At 50.0% G+C, this 18,703-nt stretch overlaps 2 protein-coding genes across 3 annotated transcripts; one reads left to right on the top strand and one right to left on the bottom strand.

Moving 5' to 3' along the window:
• Window positions 1–2,217: 2,217 nt before the first annotated feature.
• On the bottom strand, window positions 2,218–5,097 carry LOC120649678 (subtilisin-like protease SBT1.7). Its single transcript, XM_039926540.1, has one exon. It carries the CDS (start codon window positions 4,829–4,831, stop codon window positions 2,543–2,545), a length of 2,289 nt encoding a protein of 762 aa, XP_039782474.1. The 5' UTR covers window positions 4,832–5,097; the 3' UTR covers window positions 2,218–2,542.
• A 4,883-nt stretch (window positions 5,098–9,980) lies between these two features.
• Window positions 9,981–18,468, top strand: LOC120649676 (probable prolyl 4-hydroxylase 9). Of its 2 annotated transcripts, XM_039926537.1 has the most exons (14): window positions 10,010–10,352; window positions 10,600–11,451; window positions 11,656–11,741; window positions 12,266–12,400; window positions 12,527–12,979; window positions 13,200–13,282; window positions 13,615–14,471; window positions 14,563–14,676; window positions 15,601–15,758; window positions 16,069–16,171; window positions 17,291–17,386; window positions 17,722–17,787; window positions 17,857–17,976; window positions 18,220–18,468. In XM_039926537.1, exons 7-14 carry the CDS (start codon window positions 13,662–13,664, stop codon window positions 18,298–18,300), a joined length of 1,548 nt encoding a protein of 515 aa, XP_039782471.1. In that variant the 5' UTR covers window positions 10,010–10,352; window positions 10,600–11,451; window positions 11,656–11,741; window positions 12,266–12,400; window positions 12,527–12,979; window positions 13,200–13,282; window positions 13,615–13,661; the 3' UTR covers window positions 18,301–18,468. The 2 variants fall into 2 exon arrangements, with proteins under 2 accessions (XP_039782470.1, XP_039782471.1); XM_039926536.1 differs by lacking the exons at window positions 14,563–14,676; window positions 15,601–15,758; window positions 16,069–16,171; ... (2 more) ...; window positions 17,857–17,976; window positions 18,220–18,468 and having other exon boundaries at window positions 9,981–10,352; window positions 12,905–12,979; window positions 13,615–13,980.
• The last annotated feature ends 235 nt before the right edge of the window (window positions 18,469–18,703 follow it).

Here is an 18,703-nt window from a genome sequence, read left to right as displayed (position 1 = left end):
TTGATTTTGGTGGGGGTGGAGCGCCCCCACGCGCAGGGTGGCCCGGATCTCGTCGCGGCGGAGGGTCGGCCTGGTCGACGACAGTGACGGCGAGCGCCGCCGAGCGCACCCGTCCGTGCACGGCCGCCCGCCGGTGCTCCTCCCGCTCTGCTCGCGCTGGTCTGGGTGGTCGGAGACGGAGCGGAGACGGCATCCATCTGGGTCGGGGTGGTCTGCTCGTTTTGGGCGGACCACTCCAACCTGTATCTAGAGAGCATATTCTCCTTTCGGGACCAACTCACTCCAACCCACTTCAAACCAAACACCTTCAAAAATGGGTCCAACCCACTTGGACCATTGAACCAAACACACCCTTAGATTGGTTCCAATGATTATCACACTTGGTCCGCGCGGCCGTCAAACGCTAAGCACGTCCACACCATGCGTACGGCGTCGGCGGTCCTCGACCGGAACCACGCCGATCCCATTCCCATGCCTTTTTTTTTTTGAAGAACCTTCCCATGCCATTTTCACGGCGGCGCCCGCGGCGAACGCGCAAGGGGACCAGGACATCGGCGGGCAGCATCCAGGTCCCGCAGGGTTTCACGCGTTTGGTTGGCGTCTTGGCCAGCGAACCGAGGGGCCGGAGGAAATATCCGAGCCGGCGAGCCCCTCCCAGTCTCAGTCCGTGATCCCCATTATCAATCAGCGCCGTGCATCCACCTGTGACCGCGGGGGCGCGCATGTGAGCGGGGGCGAGGCCGCAGCGGCACGGGCATGTGGCCGGTTGTGGAAAGCGAGCACCTGTCCGGCCAGCGCGGCCATGGATCATGGACGCCGGACGCGACGAGCGGGACGGGGGCCCTCTCGCTCTCGCCGCCACATGCGCAGCGCAGCGCAGCGCGCCCCACACGGGAGCAGTGATGCGAGGCTGTCCGCAGTGGGCGGGCGTACTAGTAGAGCAGTAGTACTAGCACGGAGCAGGACAGCAGGCGATGCCGTGCGCCCGCCCGTGCCGGGGCCGCCCGCTCCTCGTCCGGGCGCGGCGTGAGCCGCGTGATGCGCCGAGGAAGAGGCAGCGGGTTTCCACTCCATCAATGGCGCTGACGCGCCTACGCGGCGCGGAATTTAATGGCCCTAACGGATCGGGAGATTTTTTGCCGCTTTTAGATGATGTTGACCTTGTTGCAGGCATGCGCCGTGATTACGTTAGTATTGTAGTACTAGTACTAGTCCTCTGCCCTTGACAATTTGGGACGGGATCTTCTTTTGCGTATGGTTCACTCCTGGCCGAGTGGTTTGCTAATCTGGGAATCAAGATCTGGAGCCCACCTAAGACCGACCACCGTCGCCGAGCTGGAGTATCCTATTCCCTGCTTCTGCAACTTGGGAGGGGGATATGGTGAGTGTCAGTGGGGTTGAGCAACGTGAAGCACCGTCGAATATAGAAACGGTGACAAATCGCAGACAGGTCAGCAGAGGCGTCGATTTGGAGCATCAGTTTCAGTCGTTTAGAGCAGCTAAATACACCGCGACATTTCAGCTTAGTTGCTGCTTCACCACAATTACTCCTGGGAATGGATTGGATTAAATTCAAATCCAATTGGATTTTGGCCCTTAGTTGGATTTGAATCTGATTGGATATGGATATCCATTTGCTTTAGATAAATTAGGATCGGATTCTGTTGGATTAAAAAAAGAAGGATAATCCAAATCCTGTAGGATTGAAGGGAGCCCTACTTTTGTGCGTCTCTCTCCTGTCCAATCCCCCGCCACCGCGAGCGCAGCACTCCGATCTCCGACCTTGCCGCCGACGGGTGGGGTGGGGGTGGAGGTAGGAGGCCGCGCGTCCCTGTGCCTCGCCGCCGACGCCGGGGTTCTGCGTTTCGACCCGCAGCGCTCGTCTGCACTGGACCGGCGCCCGCAGCGCTCGTCTGCACTGGACGAGCGCCTTCGCCCTCGGCGCCGCTGCCTGCGGCATCCACCACCACGCCTCCGACCTTGCTCCATCCCGTGCATGTCGCTGACGATCTCGCCTATCATTGTTGGCCTCCGCATCCCTGCGCTGATCCCGCCGCGTCCTCCTACTGCACCTTATCGTGATTTGGACGAAGGAAAGGCTGCTGCCGCTGTCCTCAGCATGATTCTTTTAGTATGTATATTTAAGATGGACAGCGGTTGGATGGATTTGGATTTTGGTGGCGGTGGATTGGACTGGATTGGATAGTAGCTAATCTGTTTAGGATTGGACTGGATACAAACGTTATATTAGTAAGATTTTAGTTGGACATCGCTGATTGGATCGTGGATTTCAATCCACTCCCAGGAGTAACCACAATCGGGTTGTCAGTCGCAGACTACTACACCGGCAGCTTGCACACCGGAGCGGCGAAAATCGCCGCGCTAATCGACTGATACAACAACACTCCTCGGCGACACCCACCATCTCTCCTCTCGCGTTCGAGAATGGCGCTCGCTCTTTGATTCGTTGCCATCTCGCTCGGATTTATCTCGAGATCCAGGACGTTTTTTTTCTCTCTCGCTAAGCTGCCACGGCCGCGGTTTAGTTCCATGTCGCCGCGATCGGGCTGGCGACCACGTGGTGGTCGCTGGACCAGACGAGCCGCCCGAACCCGTTGGTGCCCGACGGCTTCGCCGGCGCCGTGAAGCTCACCGTGTAGCTCTGCTTCTCGCCGGCCTTGCTGAAGCTCAGCGTCGACGGCTCCACGGACACCGCCACCGGGGTGCCGCCCGCGGCGGCGCTGGCGGTCACCCTGTACGTGCCGGGCTGGCCCACGTTGGTCACCGTGCGGGTGTGCTTCACCGTGCCGCCGCCGGCCGGGAACGTCACGGCGAAGGACGGGTAGTTGAGGGCGCTCTCCGCGTACGTGCGGTTGGCGGTGCACCCGTCGGCCGACCGCTTCGTCAGCGTCGCGATCTGCATCGGGCCGTAGTTGAGGGCGCACAGGAAGTCGACGTAGTCGGCGGCGGCGATGTCGTACACCAGGCCTGGGTCCACGGCCTTGCCGGGGTCCACGTGGCCGGCGCCCACGTCCAGCGGCGTCGCGGGGCGCCCGGTGGCCACGTCCAGGATGCCGTTGCCGTTGGGGTACTCGGTGTACGCCGTCGTCATCATTGCCGAGCGGATGGCCGCCGGGCTCCACTCCGGGTGCGCTGCGCGGAGCAGCGCCGCGAGCCCGCTCACGTGCGGGCACGACATGGACGTGCCGGAGATGATGTTGAAGCCGACGCGGCGGCTGTCGCCGGCGATCCCTGAGGGTCCGACGGACCCCGACCAGGCCGCGAGAATGTTCACGCCGGGGGCGATGATGTCCGGCTTCAGGACGCTGGGCGTGACGGTGTTCGGGCCCCGCGACGAGAAGGCCGCGACCACGGGAGACGGCTGGATGCCGACCTTGGTGCCAGCGAACACAATGCTAGCCGTCGCCTTCGGATCGGACATGGCGTAGTCCCGGATGGCGTTGCCGGCCTTCTCCCCCACGCCGGAGCCCGGGAGGATGTGCGCGTCAGCGACGAGCTCCTCGCCGTTCGCGGCGGTGTTGGCGAGAATCATGCCAGCGCCGCCGGCGTCTTTGACGATGAAGCCCTTCTGGACCCTGGCATTGGTGCCGCGGTCGCAGAGGACGATCTTGCCGGCGACCTTCTCCGGTACGAGGCTGCCGGACATGCAGAGCTGGCCCATGCTGCTGTTGGACGCGTTCCCGGCGTAGATCAGCGGCACAGGCGTGGTGGGCAATGGCTTGCCGCTGTACAGAGACACGCCGGTGTAGTTCTTGCCGTTGCCGAGGGCAACATAGGCGGGGAAGTCGCGGTCGATGGTCCCCGCGCCCACGGTGGTGATCCACGGCGCGCCGTTCGACAGCGTCGCCGCCCCCGGACCGGCATTGCCGGCGGAGCAGGACACGAAGATCCCCTTCTCCATGGCGCTGAAAGCGCCCACGGCGATGCTGTCGCGGTAGTAGTCCGCGGTGCCGCCGCCGAGGGAGAGGGAGAGCACGTCGACGCCGTCGGTCACCGCGACCTCCATGGCCTTGAGGATGTCGGAGCTGAAGCAGCCGCCCACCCAGCAGACCTTGTACGTGGCCACGCGCGCGCGGGGCGCCATGCCCTTGGCCGTCCCGGCCGCGTACCCGAGCAGGTCCGCGCCCTGGACGGCGGCGCCGGCCGCCGTGCTCGAGGTGTGCGTCCCGTGGCCGTCGTTGTCCCTCGGCGACCGCGACTCCTTGGACGTGTCCACGGGGCCCTTGGCGGCCTCGTAGCCCGTCAGGAAGAACCTCGCGCCGATGAGCTTCTTGTTGCACGCGGAGGCGCTGAAGTCGTTCCCCTTCTCGCACTCGCCCTTCCAGCCCGCCGGCACGGGACCGAACCCCGTGTCGTCGTAGCTCGGCCTCTCCGGCCACACGCCGGTGTCGAGCACCCCGATGATGACGTCGCTCCCGGCGCCCGACTGCGGGAACAGCGCGTCCGTGCCGTCGAGCCCCAGGAACTCGGGTGTCCGGGTGGTGTGCAGCTCGTACCGCACCTCCGGGTTGACGATGAGGACGCCGGGCTGCGACTCCAGCGCCTCCGCCTCGGCGCGCGTCAGCCGCGCCGAGTAGCCGTGGACGAGCGTGTCGTAGGTGTAGAGCACGGTGGCCGCCTCCGACACCGCCTGCAGCGACGCGGCGTACCACTCCCCATGCTCCACGAAATCATTCGGCATGCCCGAGTGGGACATGTGGACGATGTACGTCTGCCGGTCGTCTCGTCCGGCGGCGGTCGCCGCCGCCGCCGCCAGCAGGGCCGCGGTGGCCACAGCAAAGATCACGCATCTCTCGCCATGGCGCCACATTGTGAGTGAGCGAGTGAAGGTAAGAGTGGCGATGGCAGTGAGACAGGTAGATCGGAACAGTGGCTTTATAGAATCAGGAACACGGTGAGATGATTGCAACAGGACAAAGGGAACAGATGGACCGGTGCTTCAGCAGCAGGCCAGCACCAGCAACGATCGATCTGACGGGAGGAGATGGACGGAGGAGGAAGCAGGAAGGTGTGAAACGGGGGAGGAGGTGAACGGAAGAGAGAGAGAGAGAGAGAGAGAGAGGTGATGGGGGTGGGGGGTTGCACATGGACATGGCCTCGCCGCTTTTGGCTTGGGTATCACCACCACATGACCGTTCCAGCCAGGAGCCAAAGATGCTGCTCGCGAACCGTGAAAGCGTTTACTGGCCCAGCGTCCAGTAGTGGTCAAGGGCGGTTGCCCATCGTGTCCGAATTGTTAACTCCCCTGCCCATGAGCCTCCGGACCAGGTAGAAACGGCAGCAAAACTGATGCCCGGGGTCAAAAAAAAAAACAATCTCGATCTTCGCCGTGCATGGCGGCGATCTTCTTCCGTTTCTGCGGCAACGCCTCCGGATATCTGCGCCGCAGCCTGTGCAAAGGCGCGAGGAATGATTTCTTGAAGCTTTTCGGATAGATAATTGATTTCTAAACGATATCTTTAGCAAGACGGTGCGTCGCAATGATGCTGCTGCCGGACGGAGATGATGGCGGCGCGTGCCGTGGGCGTCGGAGTGGACCGTCACCGGCGCGGGTGACGGCGAGCGGAGCTAGAGAACAACATCGGTGGCCGAACCCATGTTGGATTGTTGTTGCCTAGCGCAACCGCGAGTCCACGATTGCAGAAGCAACCGCTCGTCCGGATCGGCCAGGACGAGAGCGGGCAAAAGGCGCTTGTGCTTTGGCCTCGCCGCGTGACGGTTTGGCCTCGTCGCATGACGGTTCACACCCGGAACGTGCGGGGCGCGCCGAACCGGGATCTTCGGAAGCGGCGGTGTGGAAGGGGGGAGGGAGGAAGAAGAAGGCGGGCGGCTGGGTGGCTAGTAGGCCCGAGGGCCGAGGTCTTGTGGTGGGCCAGTTGCTAATTGGGCTCATGTGCAGTGGGCCCAAAGGCCGCGTGATACAGACGTGAGAGTCGAGTTCCGTCGACCGTTGTAGCTGCTGGGTTGGGGGCAATATTAACAGTCATTCGGATGACTCACAATCAAACTATCATACAAAGATTTAATAATTATTTTTTGTTTTAAAATATATTTTTTTCCGAACAAATTTTTTATATTGCCACAACAATTACATCCACTCCAGAACCATCACACAAAGGCCTAATAACTTCGCGAATACTCCAGGTCGCGCGCGGGTGCGTGCTGAGCGGTCGCAGAAGCGCCCCGCGCGCGGCCCACTCAGTTTTTGTTTTTTTGCTCAGCCCACTGGTGATTGAGGCCCAGCTTTGCTAATTCTTTTTTCTTTTTTTTCTTTTTTCTTTCATCCCGAAAGTTGTGATGGAACATTTTTTTCATTGGTTCCAATGGAATAATTTGTTCTAGTGAAACATTTTTTTAAATTCCAATGGTAAGATTGTATCCAACTAAATAAATTTTAGTTTTTTTCTAATGGAACTTTTTTTATTCCAATGTAACAATTTGAGTGGAACATTTTTTTTCATTCCTCCCAATTTGAGAGAGCGCACGTACTATTGGACCCAATGAATTTTAGGCCCACGGTTTGCTTTGATTGTTTTTTTGTGCAGCGCCTTTGCCACATGCATGCATGCAGATGAAGACAACATTGAAGACATCATCTATATACAAAGGCACTTCATACTAAAAAAAATATATCAATCCTAAACAGTGCATTAAAATTGAATTCCGATTGCACTATTATCTTTTTTATGATAAGATCTTCAAAACAAGACCACACTTGCCTATGTTTGCACGATATTTTTTTTAAAAATAACTTTTTAGTACTAATAATTAATTTCGGCTACTGGGAACAAATATTTTAACAACACGAATAAATAATTATTTTCTATGAACAAAAAATAAAACATAACGAACAAATAATAATGTATTACGAACAAACTATTGAACATCACGAACATTTAATTGTATAGAATAAATAATAAAAAATGCATATCATGAACAAATGAATCAACGTCACGGAACAATTTAATAGACAAAGCGAATAAATAATTTAGCATTGTGAAAAAAATAGTTACACATAAAAGAATAATTTTATGTGAAGAACAAATGCAGCTATCTAGTAAAAGAAAATTTTATGAGCAAGTAATTTAATCTACAAAGCGTATACACCATGAATTCCATTCTTTCTTCTATTTTTTTTGGGCACGATTATACATCGCTCACCTGAACGTGTTAGTATATAAAGTAAATAAATTATTTCCCACACTGACTAATCAATTACAAATTCAAACAAATTAGTTTAGAATATGATAAAAGAAGTTTCCATCAAATTAATAAATATCCACATAAGATTTAAAATAAATAAAGGCAAACAGAAATAAACATAGATATATACATTAAAGGATTATAAAAATAGAAAAAGAATAGAAAAGAAAAAAGAAAAAAGAAAAATACAAAAGATAAAAGACAAGAAAATACAAAATAATCAACTAGTCTAGTCGTCGCTAGAAAAATAAATAACAAGAAAATAATAAACAAGGAATAAATAAATAAATAGACACAAAGAATTAGAAAGAAAAGAAAAATGAAAATAAAAAAAGGAAAGAACAAATAAATACGTCTAAGACTTCGAGACTTTGTTACAGACCTGCATGTCTTCCACGAGTGGTTGCCTTTTGCACGTCTTTCTATAAAGTTGTGGGATGAATTATTATCAATATATTATTAAATATGCTGTCGCTCTTCTATAGGCCAATGGACTTCTCTTCGTGGGCCGAAATCACACGTCAACCCTCACGATTTCCTTCAGGCGATGGTAACCGGATTTGTAGCGCGGGCGATATATAGTCTTCACGATCCCGAGCTGCCCCCAATAATTTTGTACATAAAATACTGAAAGCTAGGATTATTGCAGTAATTACTGAATTTTGTAAACTCGTCATTCCTTGAGTACTTCTCTGCTGATATCCGATAGTGATAGCCTAGCGACCTTCCCCATCTCTGGGAAGTGAAAATTGAGAAGAATGCTGTCCCCGGCTCACGGCGACTTCCCGTCCGCATGTCGGCTGAAGTAACCCAACGGCGCGGAATACGCGAGCACTGACCTCCCGTACCCGATACCCCGGCCCCGGGGGGTTCCTTTTCTTTGCGTTGTGAACACGCGCTGCCGATGCCGAAGACGACGCGCTGCCGCAATGGTGGCCGTACGAAGCTGTGAAAGCAGAGAACGGGTACGAGCACGTCGGTCGCGAGGCGTACGCTGCCGCCACGCCGGGGTCCGGGGAGGCGGGGACCATGGCGTCATGCCTTTCGGTTCTGTGCTTTCCTTGGGCCCGCCAGCTTTGTTCGGACGCGTCCTCGCGTTGCGTCGGATCGGAGTGGTCCAGTGGGCGGACGGCACGGCGCAGAGCGCCCGGAGCCCGTGACTGGTCGAGCGTGCCGGTGCAGGCCAGGCGTGGCCCGGGGCGGGGGCACCGGGGCAAGGCAGGCAGGGGTCACGCGGGCGGTCAGAGCTCGGGCCCCGATGAGCACGGGGCCCTCCGCCGCCGCTCGCGTATCATCTTTTGCTCCGCACGACGTGGGCAGCGGCCACACGTGCTCTGGTCGGCAAAAGTTCGTCGCCGACAGCAGTCGAGCAGAGGGTGCTCGTACTTACCCGTGCGCAAAGCTGCATCATCCATGTAATAAAAATTTCTACCTTCCTCTCAAAAAAAAAAAAAACTGCATCATCCATCGAGCATCGCAGCACGTGGGTTCTTGCCTCTGCCGCCGGCACCGTGTGGATATGGCCATTTAGGATTGCGGGGCCGTCGAAGTTGAGCGCATGTGCCATTTTACCTACGCTGCGAGTCGGGTGCATTGGTATTTCCGTTGTATCGCTATCGCACCCTTCTATCTATTCATGTGGCCTGTACAGGAACATACTCTCGCTGTAAATCGTGGACAAGCGGTGCGACCCACTATGCAGTATGCACAATGCCTTTTTTTTTCAATCTCCTAAATTTCAGAAAACTGATAGTAAACACAGTGGCGAAGCCAGCCCAGAAAATGACCTAAGTCAGACATCTACGATAAAAATTTTGCACGGCCAGAACGAGACGATGAGGCTTGCTGCCCGGTAGCAGGCGCCCACGCCAGCGGCGCACGGGATCCGCTGTCGCCACCGACGGGTGCCGAGATGAGGCTGCAGGACGGACAGGCGCAGAGTGGCGTCGCGCAACGGCAGCGACGCGCCAACGTGAGCGCCTGAGCGGGACTGTAGGGGGGTAGATGGTGAACTGCTGAAATTGGCAGCGGCATATGGTGGCAAGAAGATGCAGTGCTGGGTTGGGGCGCTAGGTTGAACCACTTAAGAGGCCGCAGCCCACTCGACCTCTCGTTCGGAGGGCGCCGCCGCACCGTCATGAGCCCCTGCCGGAGTTGAGAACATGGGATATCGTCAGCACCCACGAACCGGAGGAAACATCTACTATTATGGGCCGCCGCACCAGGAAGCCTAGTGTTTATCTTGGCGCGAATGGGTTCGCTAGATGTGCCCGCCCGCACATATCAGGCCCAATCCATATAAACACAAGTGAGTCGCTAGTTAAATACTGAGTGCGTGCGAGGAGGAAAGATATCAAACAACTTGTATGAACTCTTACTCTTTTCTTAAGTAACATGTTATGCGAAACCAATTCCCTCTTCTTTTATGTTCTTCATATGTTTTTCAGATCCATCTTTCTTATTCTCTGCTATCTTTACTGTTAACAAATATACTCTGAATCTCACCTGGAGGGACCTAGGGCGGCCGCACTGGCTCGTCCTAGTGGTGGCTCCGCCACTGAGTAAACAAGAAAACCACCTCATTAAAAAAATAAAAGAAATTTATTGCCCTTTCGGCCATTACTTATTCAGCTTTAGGCCCAGTGGCGACCCAAATCTGATGTTGGGCCGGCCCGTGAAGCGAGCTGAGTTAGGAGGAATCAGGCGGTGGCACCTGAGGGATCCACGTTGTCCTCTTCTGCGGTCGTATCCCCCACCGCACTGGAAGGCCGGCCGTTGCATCGGTGTCTACGTCACTCGGGCCCCACTCGACAGGAGCGGCAGCTACAGCGTCAGCGAACTCAATGGCGCTACGCGCGGCGGAGCTCCGGCGACTCCTCCTTCCCCGCGTCGGCGGCGGCGAGGCGGCCCTCCCTCCTGTCGCCTGGCGCGGCCGGTCGGCGAGCACCGCAGCCCCGGCGGACAAGGAGCTCGCGGGGAAGAGCGCCTACGAGGTCCTCGGGGTTGGGGAGACCAGTTCCAACGCCGAGATCAAGGCCTCCTTCCACCGCCTCGCGAAGGAGACCCACCCAGACGTCGCCGCCGCCGCTGGTTCCCGACGGTTCCTTCAGATCCTCGCCGCCTACGAGGTATTCAACGAAATTGGACTGAGAAGCTATAATCGTAACCCTGGGCATTCTGATTTTACCACAGTTCCACGAACCTATTGATTCTGAGTGAAATTACGACTCACCGTGTGATTTCGTTATTGATGGGGCAACCGATCATAATTGCTTCACCGCTAATTTTGTTGGCCAGCAAGTTAACTCTTAGCCTCCGTGATCCAGAAACAATTTGTCATGAGAAACAGCTCATTAGCGGGCTTGTGTATTGCAGATCCTATCGGATTCACAGAGAAGGGCTCACTACGATAGCTACCTGCGATCGCAGAGGCGAATCGTGCAGAAGCATCCTAGGCCATCTCAGTTTGTCTATCCAAGTGGTTCAGGCTCAGGCATTGTGGTACCTAGAGAGAGCAATGTTGTTGAGTGGCTGAAATGGTATAGGCTTACCATCGATGACATTGTTACCAAGAAGCGGGCTGCCACTGGCTCAGGTTATTTTGATAGGCTTGAAAGTGAACTGTACACAGCAATCCACGCTGCATACTATGGCCCTGATGTTGAGTCCATGGATGTCCTTCCTGATTGCTTTGAAGCGGAAGAGAGGTCTGTGTATGAGACATCTGAGTTATTGCACCTTGTATCTGGCCGTGATCTGTTTGGTATTGTTAGTGTGTCTGATAGTGTCAAGGAGCTGTCATATGCTTGTCACGAGAAGCTTACAGAGTCTGGTTTAAGAGCTTCTGGGTTTACTGAAAATGTTTCAAGAAATGCAAATAAGGATCAAGTGTCTATGAATCCGGTTGATATCCACAATAAAGAGATGGGGCTTGAAGATGATATTCCTTCATCAGATGCCTTCAAGGATGTTGAGTTGCGCATATGTGGGAAAGTAGTGGCTACTGCGACTAGGAGCCCCAAGTGCAATTGCATTGACAAATCGGATGTGGAAGATCACATTCATGTATATCTTGTACCAAATGCGGATACATCTGATTTAATGCAAGAGCATCTTCTCTTAGGCACAATTACTGGGTTAGCCACCACTGGGGAGGAAGGATCTTGCTGTGTCTATGATGATCGTGGCATAAAGACACATGTAATTATGAAACACAGGACATTGATGGTATGAAGTACGAACACATTTCTCAAATACTTATTATTTCACTAGCTTATGCAAATTGTTATATGTAAAAATTTGCTTGCATTATTCAAATGCCCATGTAACATAAAGTGGTGCGTATTGTTATATGACAGCATATGATGGTGCAACAGTAGTCTTTTCGGCTCATACTGTGTTGAATGTTTGCTGCATCCATATGTTAAACAGGTTAAACACATGCACTGGTATCAAGTTGGAGATAAAGTTTCACCCTGTGAGTGTCGATGTAGTAGGGCTCGGTTGCCACCTAGCAGGTATACTTACCTTTCTATATGCACATACGTTTCTGTTGATGGAACAACGGTACAAGCACACGCATTAAATACGAAACTGATACATTAGAAGATCTAATGCAGCCCCAACAATAATTTGATGTTTTTTTTATATTTTACTTACAAAATAGAAAGATAGATAGCCTGTCGTGTTGCACACGTGAATACGTGTTTGGCTGGGACATGGATGTAAATCAACTTTTTTGAAGTCTATCCCTGTACCAAGTGAATACAAAATGTCAAATGATCCTAGACTGTCTGGTTAACGGACCTGAGAGGATGCGCTTCTTGGTTTTGGAAAAATATGTTTACTTGAGTAATAGGCCATCCGTTTTTTATTGAAGAAAGCAGTAGTTATGAAGAAACTTATGGTCTTCATGGGATACAAGTTATGTATGCAACCAATTACATCTGATGCAAAATTTATTTCAGTATGAAGAAAATTGTCCAGTATCATTGTAGAAGGTGACAACGACCAGTCCTCTTATACAGTTCCTCTTTTGCAGATATTGGCTCTTTGAGCCTCGTTGTTACATGCATGACACTGGTGGGTGGTACATCGAGACATATGGGAGAGACAAGAAAGGGAAGACAATTCCATCTCAGAGGCATTGGGATGGTTTCAATGAACATTCTGAAAGGTGAGGTTCACAGGTGTTTTACTGTCTAAAATTGGCTTGTCTGGTTGATATCTTTGCGTGCAGTGCAGCTGTGCACAAGGTCCGCAATGTTAATCATCAACTCGGATTTTCAATCTGGAATTGCAGGAGATTGCATCCAGCTATGTATCTTGTCGCTCTTGCTTACAGATCTTTGGATCTTGAAGATGCTCGAAGAAGACAATGGAACATGAGTAACTTCCTGCAATTGCCGTTGTCTCACATTCTTCAGTTGTTCAAAAGAATTGTTAATGGCCATGGGGAGAAGAAGGGAGTTGACTGAGGACACCACGAGAATTTTTGTTTAGGAATCATTTTCTTGCTTTACCAACTTTGCCTGAAGCTTGGTGTCAGTGTCACCCCTTGTTTCTGTTTCATCCTATCTTTGAAGCAGCTGTTTGTCAATGTGGCAATGTAGTTTGCTAGGAAATAGTGCAGCTTTCTTTAAATGATAACTGAAAAGACATATTTCTGAGGCTGCTGCAGTGCCGCCGCCCATTGGACATAGAGCATGACAGCAGCATATGCAGATCGTGCGATGGCATAGGTTATATTATGATGGTAAGATAGCTAGAACCCTATGTCTCAATCTTTTAATATAGTTTTTGAAATTTTTTACCTGGCTTAGGGGTGGCAGTTAACTTATTTATACATAGTTCATGGTATACACCATTTTGCACATATGATAAATTGCACATCTGATTATGCTTGTAAGAATTTAAATTCAAGCCTTACTGAACTTCAACTTTGCCTGTTATCTAAAAGTCTGTTGCAATTGCAGCTTAAGGGAGCGTGATGAGGTTGCACCTGATAAATTTTGGCATATAGGACATGAAGCTGCCAAGCTGGCTTCCACATTTTTAGGTAGTGTGCAGTTCAAGTTCAGACTACTTTTATGCATGCTATCTGGTACTTTTCCAAGGGGTGGTTGTTAGTGCTTTACACGATGACCTTGGTAGGGCTTTATACATGCAGCTGTGTCTGTTCTCAGAAAGGTATAGTTTGGAACTGTCCTGTGGGTAGATTGATAATTTGATATGCACATGCTTTGTTTTTCTTTTTTCTCCTTTTGATGAGTTTGCGTGCCTATGCTGATCTGTTGTTCATGCCTTTAAGGCGAGTCTCTGAATTTAGTTTCCGGTTGATGAAATCCTTGCACTCTTTAACTGTGAATATATCTACATTTCTTGGAGCAGGGTTTCAAGTCTGTTCGGTCTGTTGCCACTTGCTGCTCACCTGCCCTATGCCTCCAACAATGAGTTATCCATGGCTTTGGGAAACAAGAACATGTCGGATTTCAAATGGTATTTTGGTGTGCCCTCGGTCCTCATCCATATCAGATTCAAACCGGTATTTGGCGTGCCGAATGGATGGAACACCTGCACCCCATCGTGTTCCTGTACCACTGGTTGTGTTACTTCCCTTTATGGATATCGCTTACACTTTTGGCTGTCAGTATTTAATGGTCGATCATTTGGTCCCTTTTTCATGCAAATTACAGAAACATGATATCAACTACTATTCCGCTCTTTTTTTTAATAAGAAACTCTTATTCTGCTTGAGCTTGTACTGTCAACTGTTAAACAAGCAAGTACAAGATGTGTGCCCTTCAGAAAACCATCTGGGCTTGAGCCCACCGTACCTGACCTGTATTAGTTGCAGACACGTGACGTTCTGTCGTCGCGCGCCGCGTCCGTCTTTCGCCTATTTGGTCCCACATGTCAGTGCTCCGACATCTGACGAACAAAAAAAATTCGCTCCACATCAGAGATTCAGACTATTCAGAGGGGACGACCCCCGCCTCCTCTCTCGTGACGCGAGGTCGCGAGCAACCTCTCCTCCCATTGCCGGATCGTCCTCGCCTCCCGACCCATACGCGTCAGACGAGAGGCGGCGAGCACGCGTAATGAAGGGGGGTGGCGTCATCAGGGCCTCCGGCGGAGGCGCCGGCGGCGTGGGGCTGATGCGGACGCGGCTGCGGCTACCCGTGGTGCTCCTCTCCTGCTCCCTCTTCTTCCTCGCCGGCTTCTTCGGCTCGCTCCTCCTCACCCAGGTACGCGGCGGCGAGCATCGGCACGCCGCGTTCCGATTTGTCGCTGCCCTGTCGCGCCGCTCCTGATCCGGGTGGGCTGGCTGCGGTGCAGGATCCGGAGGAGGCGGACATGCCGGTGCCGAGGGAGCGGCTGCTGGAGGCGGCGTTGCCCGAGATGCCCTACGGCGAGTCCGGCGAGGCGGCGCCGTCCTTGATCCCATACCAGGTTATGTCTCGTTCCGATTCCGTCCCCGGCTCCCTGCATAGGTCGCTTGCCCATTGTTTTGCCAGCGTTCGGCGTGATGTCATGACGTGGCGAGGGGGCATTGGTGCGGGCACGAGTGTTCCTCGTGAATTTTACGCTAGGTGGTTAATGGATTGCTTTTGGCGGTTGCATTCCTTCTGCTGGCGCAATTGGTCTGTTGGGTAGTTTGTTTGTGATGTATCACGCACAATCCACTTGGGGTGAAATACTGAAATTAACCTTTTAGTGTCATTTATTTCCCCAGTTTGGACTGTACCTTGTGTACAACATTTTTGGTGTGATGCCCTGATAACTTGCATGTGATAACTTGCATGCAAGTGTCATGGTCTCGTGGGCTTCTGATGGAATCATGGTTGGCAACTTTGCATTTTGAATTTGGCACGATTGTGCAGGCATGTGACATGAAGAAAATGCAAAAGATGTGGGTATTTAAGAATTTTGAGGCACCATCACCAATCCAAATTGGACATGTGTTTCTGCCGTTGTATGGCTAATGTAGGTTCCTGATACTCCGGAAATGTTGTTGCAATGAATGGATGTCGCGTGTTTTAGTTCTTTTGTGTGTCTGACATATTTATGGTTGTACAATTGTGTTGCCTATTGGCTGCATTGAGGATAATTGTTTTGAGTAAGATTTAATGTCGTGTGAACAACCTACTCAGACACCTTAGATTACTCACCATTACATAATACGAGCACCTCACATTTAGCTCATGGATGTATATCCTAGTGCATCTTGTTTGTAGTGCAAGAGTTCAATACATATCTAATTTCATGTCTTCTGCAGTTCTGTTACATTTCACACTATACCTCAGCTTCACCAGAAGTTGTTATGTTGGCAACCCATGAAAGCTGCTTTATAATGTATTCTGAAATCTTGGGCAGATTTTGAGCTGGCACCCTCGTGCATTGTACTTTCCACAATTTGCGACATCAGAACAGTGTGAAAATATAGTAAAAAATGCAAAGGAAAGACTTGCACCATCAACATTAGCTCTGAGGAGAGGAGAAACTGCGGAGAGTACCAAGGGAATCAGGACAAGGTAACGTTACAGTCAAAGAGTAACTTCAGAAAATGAGTAGCCCAAATAGGTTAACCAAACTGGTACTCATATATTACTGTGAAGAGATTGTGCAGTAGTTTTTTCGGTGGATTGTACCTCTGCTGCAATGAGCAATGTCATTTGACTCATCTCAGAACTGCTTGTGTTGTTTACCTTTCGAGCTTTCATGAACTATATTTTCAGTCTGTTTGGGACCCAATTTGTCTTGCACACATAATCATGAAATAATTGGACCCTTGTTGGCATTCTGACTCTCATTGAACTAATGGTGATTCCTTATGCCAAACAGTTCGGGAACATTCCTCAGTGCTAATGAAGACCCAACTGGAACCCTTGCAGAAGTTGAGAAAAAGATTGCAAGGGCTACCATGATACCCAGAAATCATGGGGAGGTACTACATAATATTTGCAATTGTATACTGCATTTTGTGTTTCAATTGTTCCTGGGACAGGGAATTTATATATCTTGGAATCTGCATGTGCTTCTTTCTTTGTTATACTCCTTTTTCTTGAGCAATTTTTTTTTTACTGATGAGAACCAGCACACTGATGGACAAACCAACAGATAGTTAAGTAAAAGAATAAGATAGTGATCTACAGGGGAAAAAAGGAAATATTTGAAGCAACAGTCCCAAGCTAAAAGCATAAGTTATAATTGATGTTGATTTTATTATATCTGCTAATAAGTGCAATCATACTGATATGGAAGATGGAACTAGGACAAGATAAACTAGTTCATCCTCCCTTGGAGGCTCTGAACCATTTAGGGTTTATACTCTTGCTTGACTTGAACTGATACATGTCTCCTTTATAGAGGCGTCTAACTTTTGATGCCTAAGCAAATATCATAACTGAGACGATCTAATTTATCTCTATCCTAGCAAACAATTAATCAATCCAATCCATGGCACCATCCACGTGCTACAGTACAACATGGTCAGTGCACCTCTATCCTTTTCTTTATAATCCTTGTCCCACTACCATAACACATACTTTGGCTGCTAAAGTAGCTGAGCATAACGTTTGCAGCTTTAGTGTTTTCCTGATTTTATCCTGGCATATGGATAGATAGTTGCTTAATAAATAATGGAAGTATTATCTTCGACATATGCAAATATAATTTCAAAAATAATCTTATTGTTTAGACCTTAGGATTTATTGGGAAGTTTGCATAGTATTTGTGGTTTTGGATTTTTGCCCTTGCTGTACCCTATGCTACACCTAGTAGTTTGCCCTTCCATGGAAAGATGTTCATATTGATCTGTGGATACAAAATCTTTTTGTTTTCAATTTCAAACTTGTGCTGCCCTACCTTATGGTACACCTTGTCGTTGTCGTTTGCCCTTCCATGGAAAAGTTGTTCATATTGATCTGTTGTCCAACTGTTGAGTTTTGCCCCAATTGAAAAGGACATAAGTTTTTGGATCATTCAGAAGTTATTGGAAAAAGGCATGAAAAATGAGCATTTATAATGTTTCATTGACTGACGTTACTTTTATGGTACCTTGCAGCCCTTTAATGTCCTGCGGTATGAGATTGGACAAAGGTATGCTTCACACTATGATGCATTTGACCCAGCCCAGTATGGTCCGCAAAAAAATCAAAGGGTATGTTGCAGTTATGCTTGCGTTCCGCCAAACTTGAGCATTTATCGTGATGTGTGAATTGAACTTTTACTCTTTAAAGAAGAAATGCATTACAGAGTGCTAGCTACCAATAGCATGTCTATTTCCCCCCATGAACCCTACATCTGACATAACAAACGTTTAAGTATTCTAGTTTTATCTCCTGTGTTTCTATTTGCCTTTTGTCTTTGATTTCCCACATTCACAAGCACACTGGATTTTCAGAAATGTGTTAATCTACTTGATTGATGGAGACAAGTGATTTGAGTTAAATTATTTGATTAAACACTAAGAACTATTGAAATGTAATTTCTCAGGTGGCGTCTTTCTTGCTTTATCTCACGGATGTTGAAGAAGGGGGAGAAACAATGTTCCCATATGAGGTGAGTGCCAAGGAAAATTTATATATATATTTGCTAGCTGATTATAATGCATCCTCTACTAATTTGCAGAATTGGGAGAATATGAATATAGGCTATGATTATGAAAAGTGCATTGGCCTAAAGGTAAAACCAAGGAAGGGCGATGGACTGTTGTTTTACTCCCTCGCAGTAAATGGCACCATTGACCCGGTATGTGCTAGCTGATGAAGTTGGCCCTCTACTCCGTTCTCTTTAGTGTAAACCAAGTAGAATTTCATGTTCATCCTTTCATCTGCACTATACACTAAATTCGTTTCTTTAGACTCTAAATTCGCTTCTTTTTCCTTTGCAACACTAAATTTTGTGCACAATGAAAATGAATACAGTTAAAAATGCCAGATCTTAACATCAGATAGTTCGTGCTGCTAACTTGGGCTTGACCTGCTGTCACAGACTTCACTTCATGGTAGCTGCCCCGTGATCAAGGGTGAGAAATGGGTCGCCACAAAATGGATGAGAGGCAATATAGTTTAGAGATTGAGAGGCACAAGGGTCAAGACGCCCTCCAAAATAGATCATACGCACATATACTAACCATTTTTTTTACTTGTTCAATTGCTGTGGACATTGATGGAATAGTGAAAAGAACGTGTAACCATTCTGTTTGCATTGTGTCAATATATACTTATAGCGTTACAGCGAGTGACATTTCACAATCTCTTTTCGTTTCCCAAGTGCCAAGTTTGCACTGTATGTACGAATGTAGTGTGGTGAGCCCAGGCGTAGGCCGTTGGATCTCAGACCATGCGATCAAATATAGCTCCCCGCTGGATTGGCATGCTTTCGGCTTCAGGAGCTCAAGTCACACTCTGGCATCTCAATGTAAAATAACGGATTGGCTTACAAACTGTGGCACCACTTAGTGCTGATTCAAAAA

The sequence above is a fragment of the Panicum virgatum genome, chromosome 9K (genome assembly GCF_016808335.1).
Source record: "Panicum virgatum strain AP13 chromosome 9K, P.virgatum_v5, whole genome shotgun sequence".
NCBI classification, from domain to species: Eukaryota; Viridiplantae; Streptophyta; class Magnoliopsida; order Poales; family Poaceae; genus Panicum; species Panicum virgatum.
The sequence above is the reverse complement of the archived record's forward strand: the minus strand, read 5'-3'. Positions and strand labels throughout refer to the sequence as shown.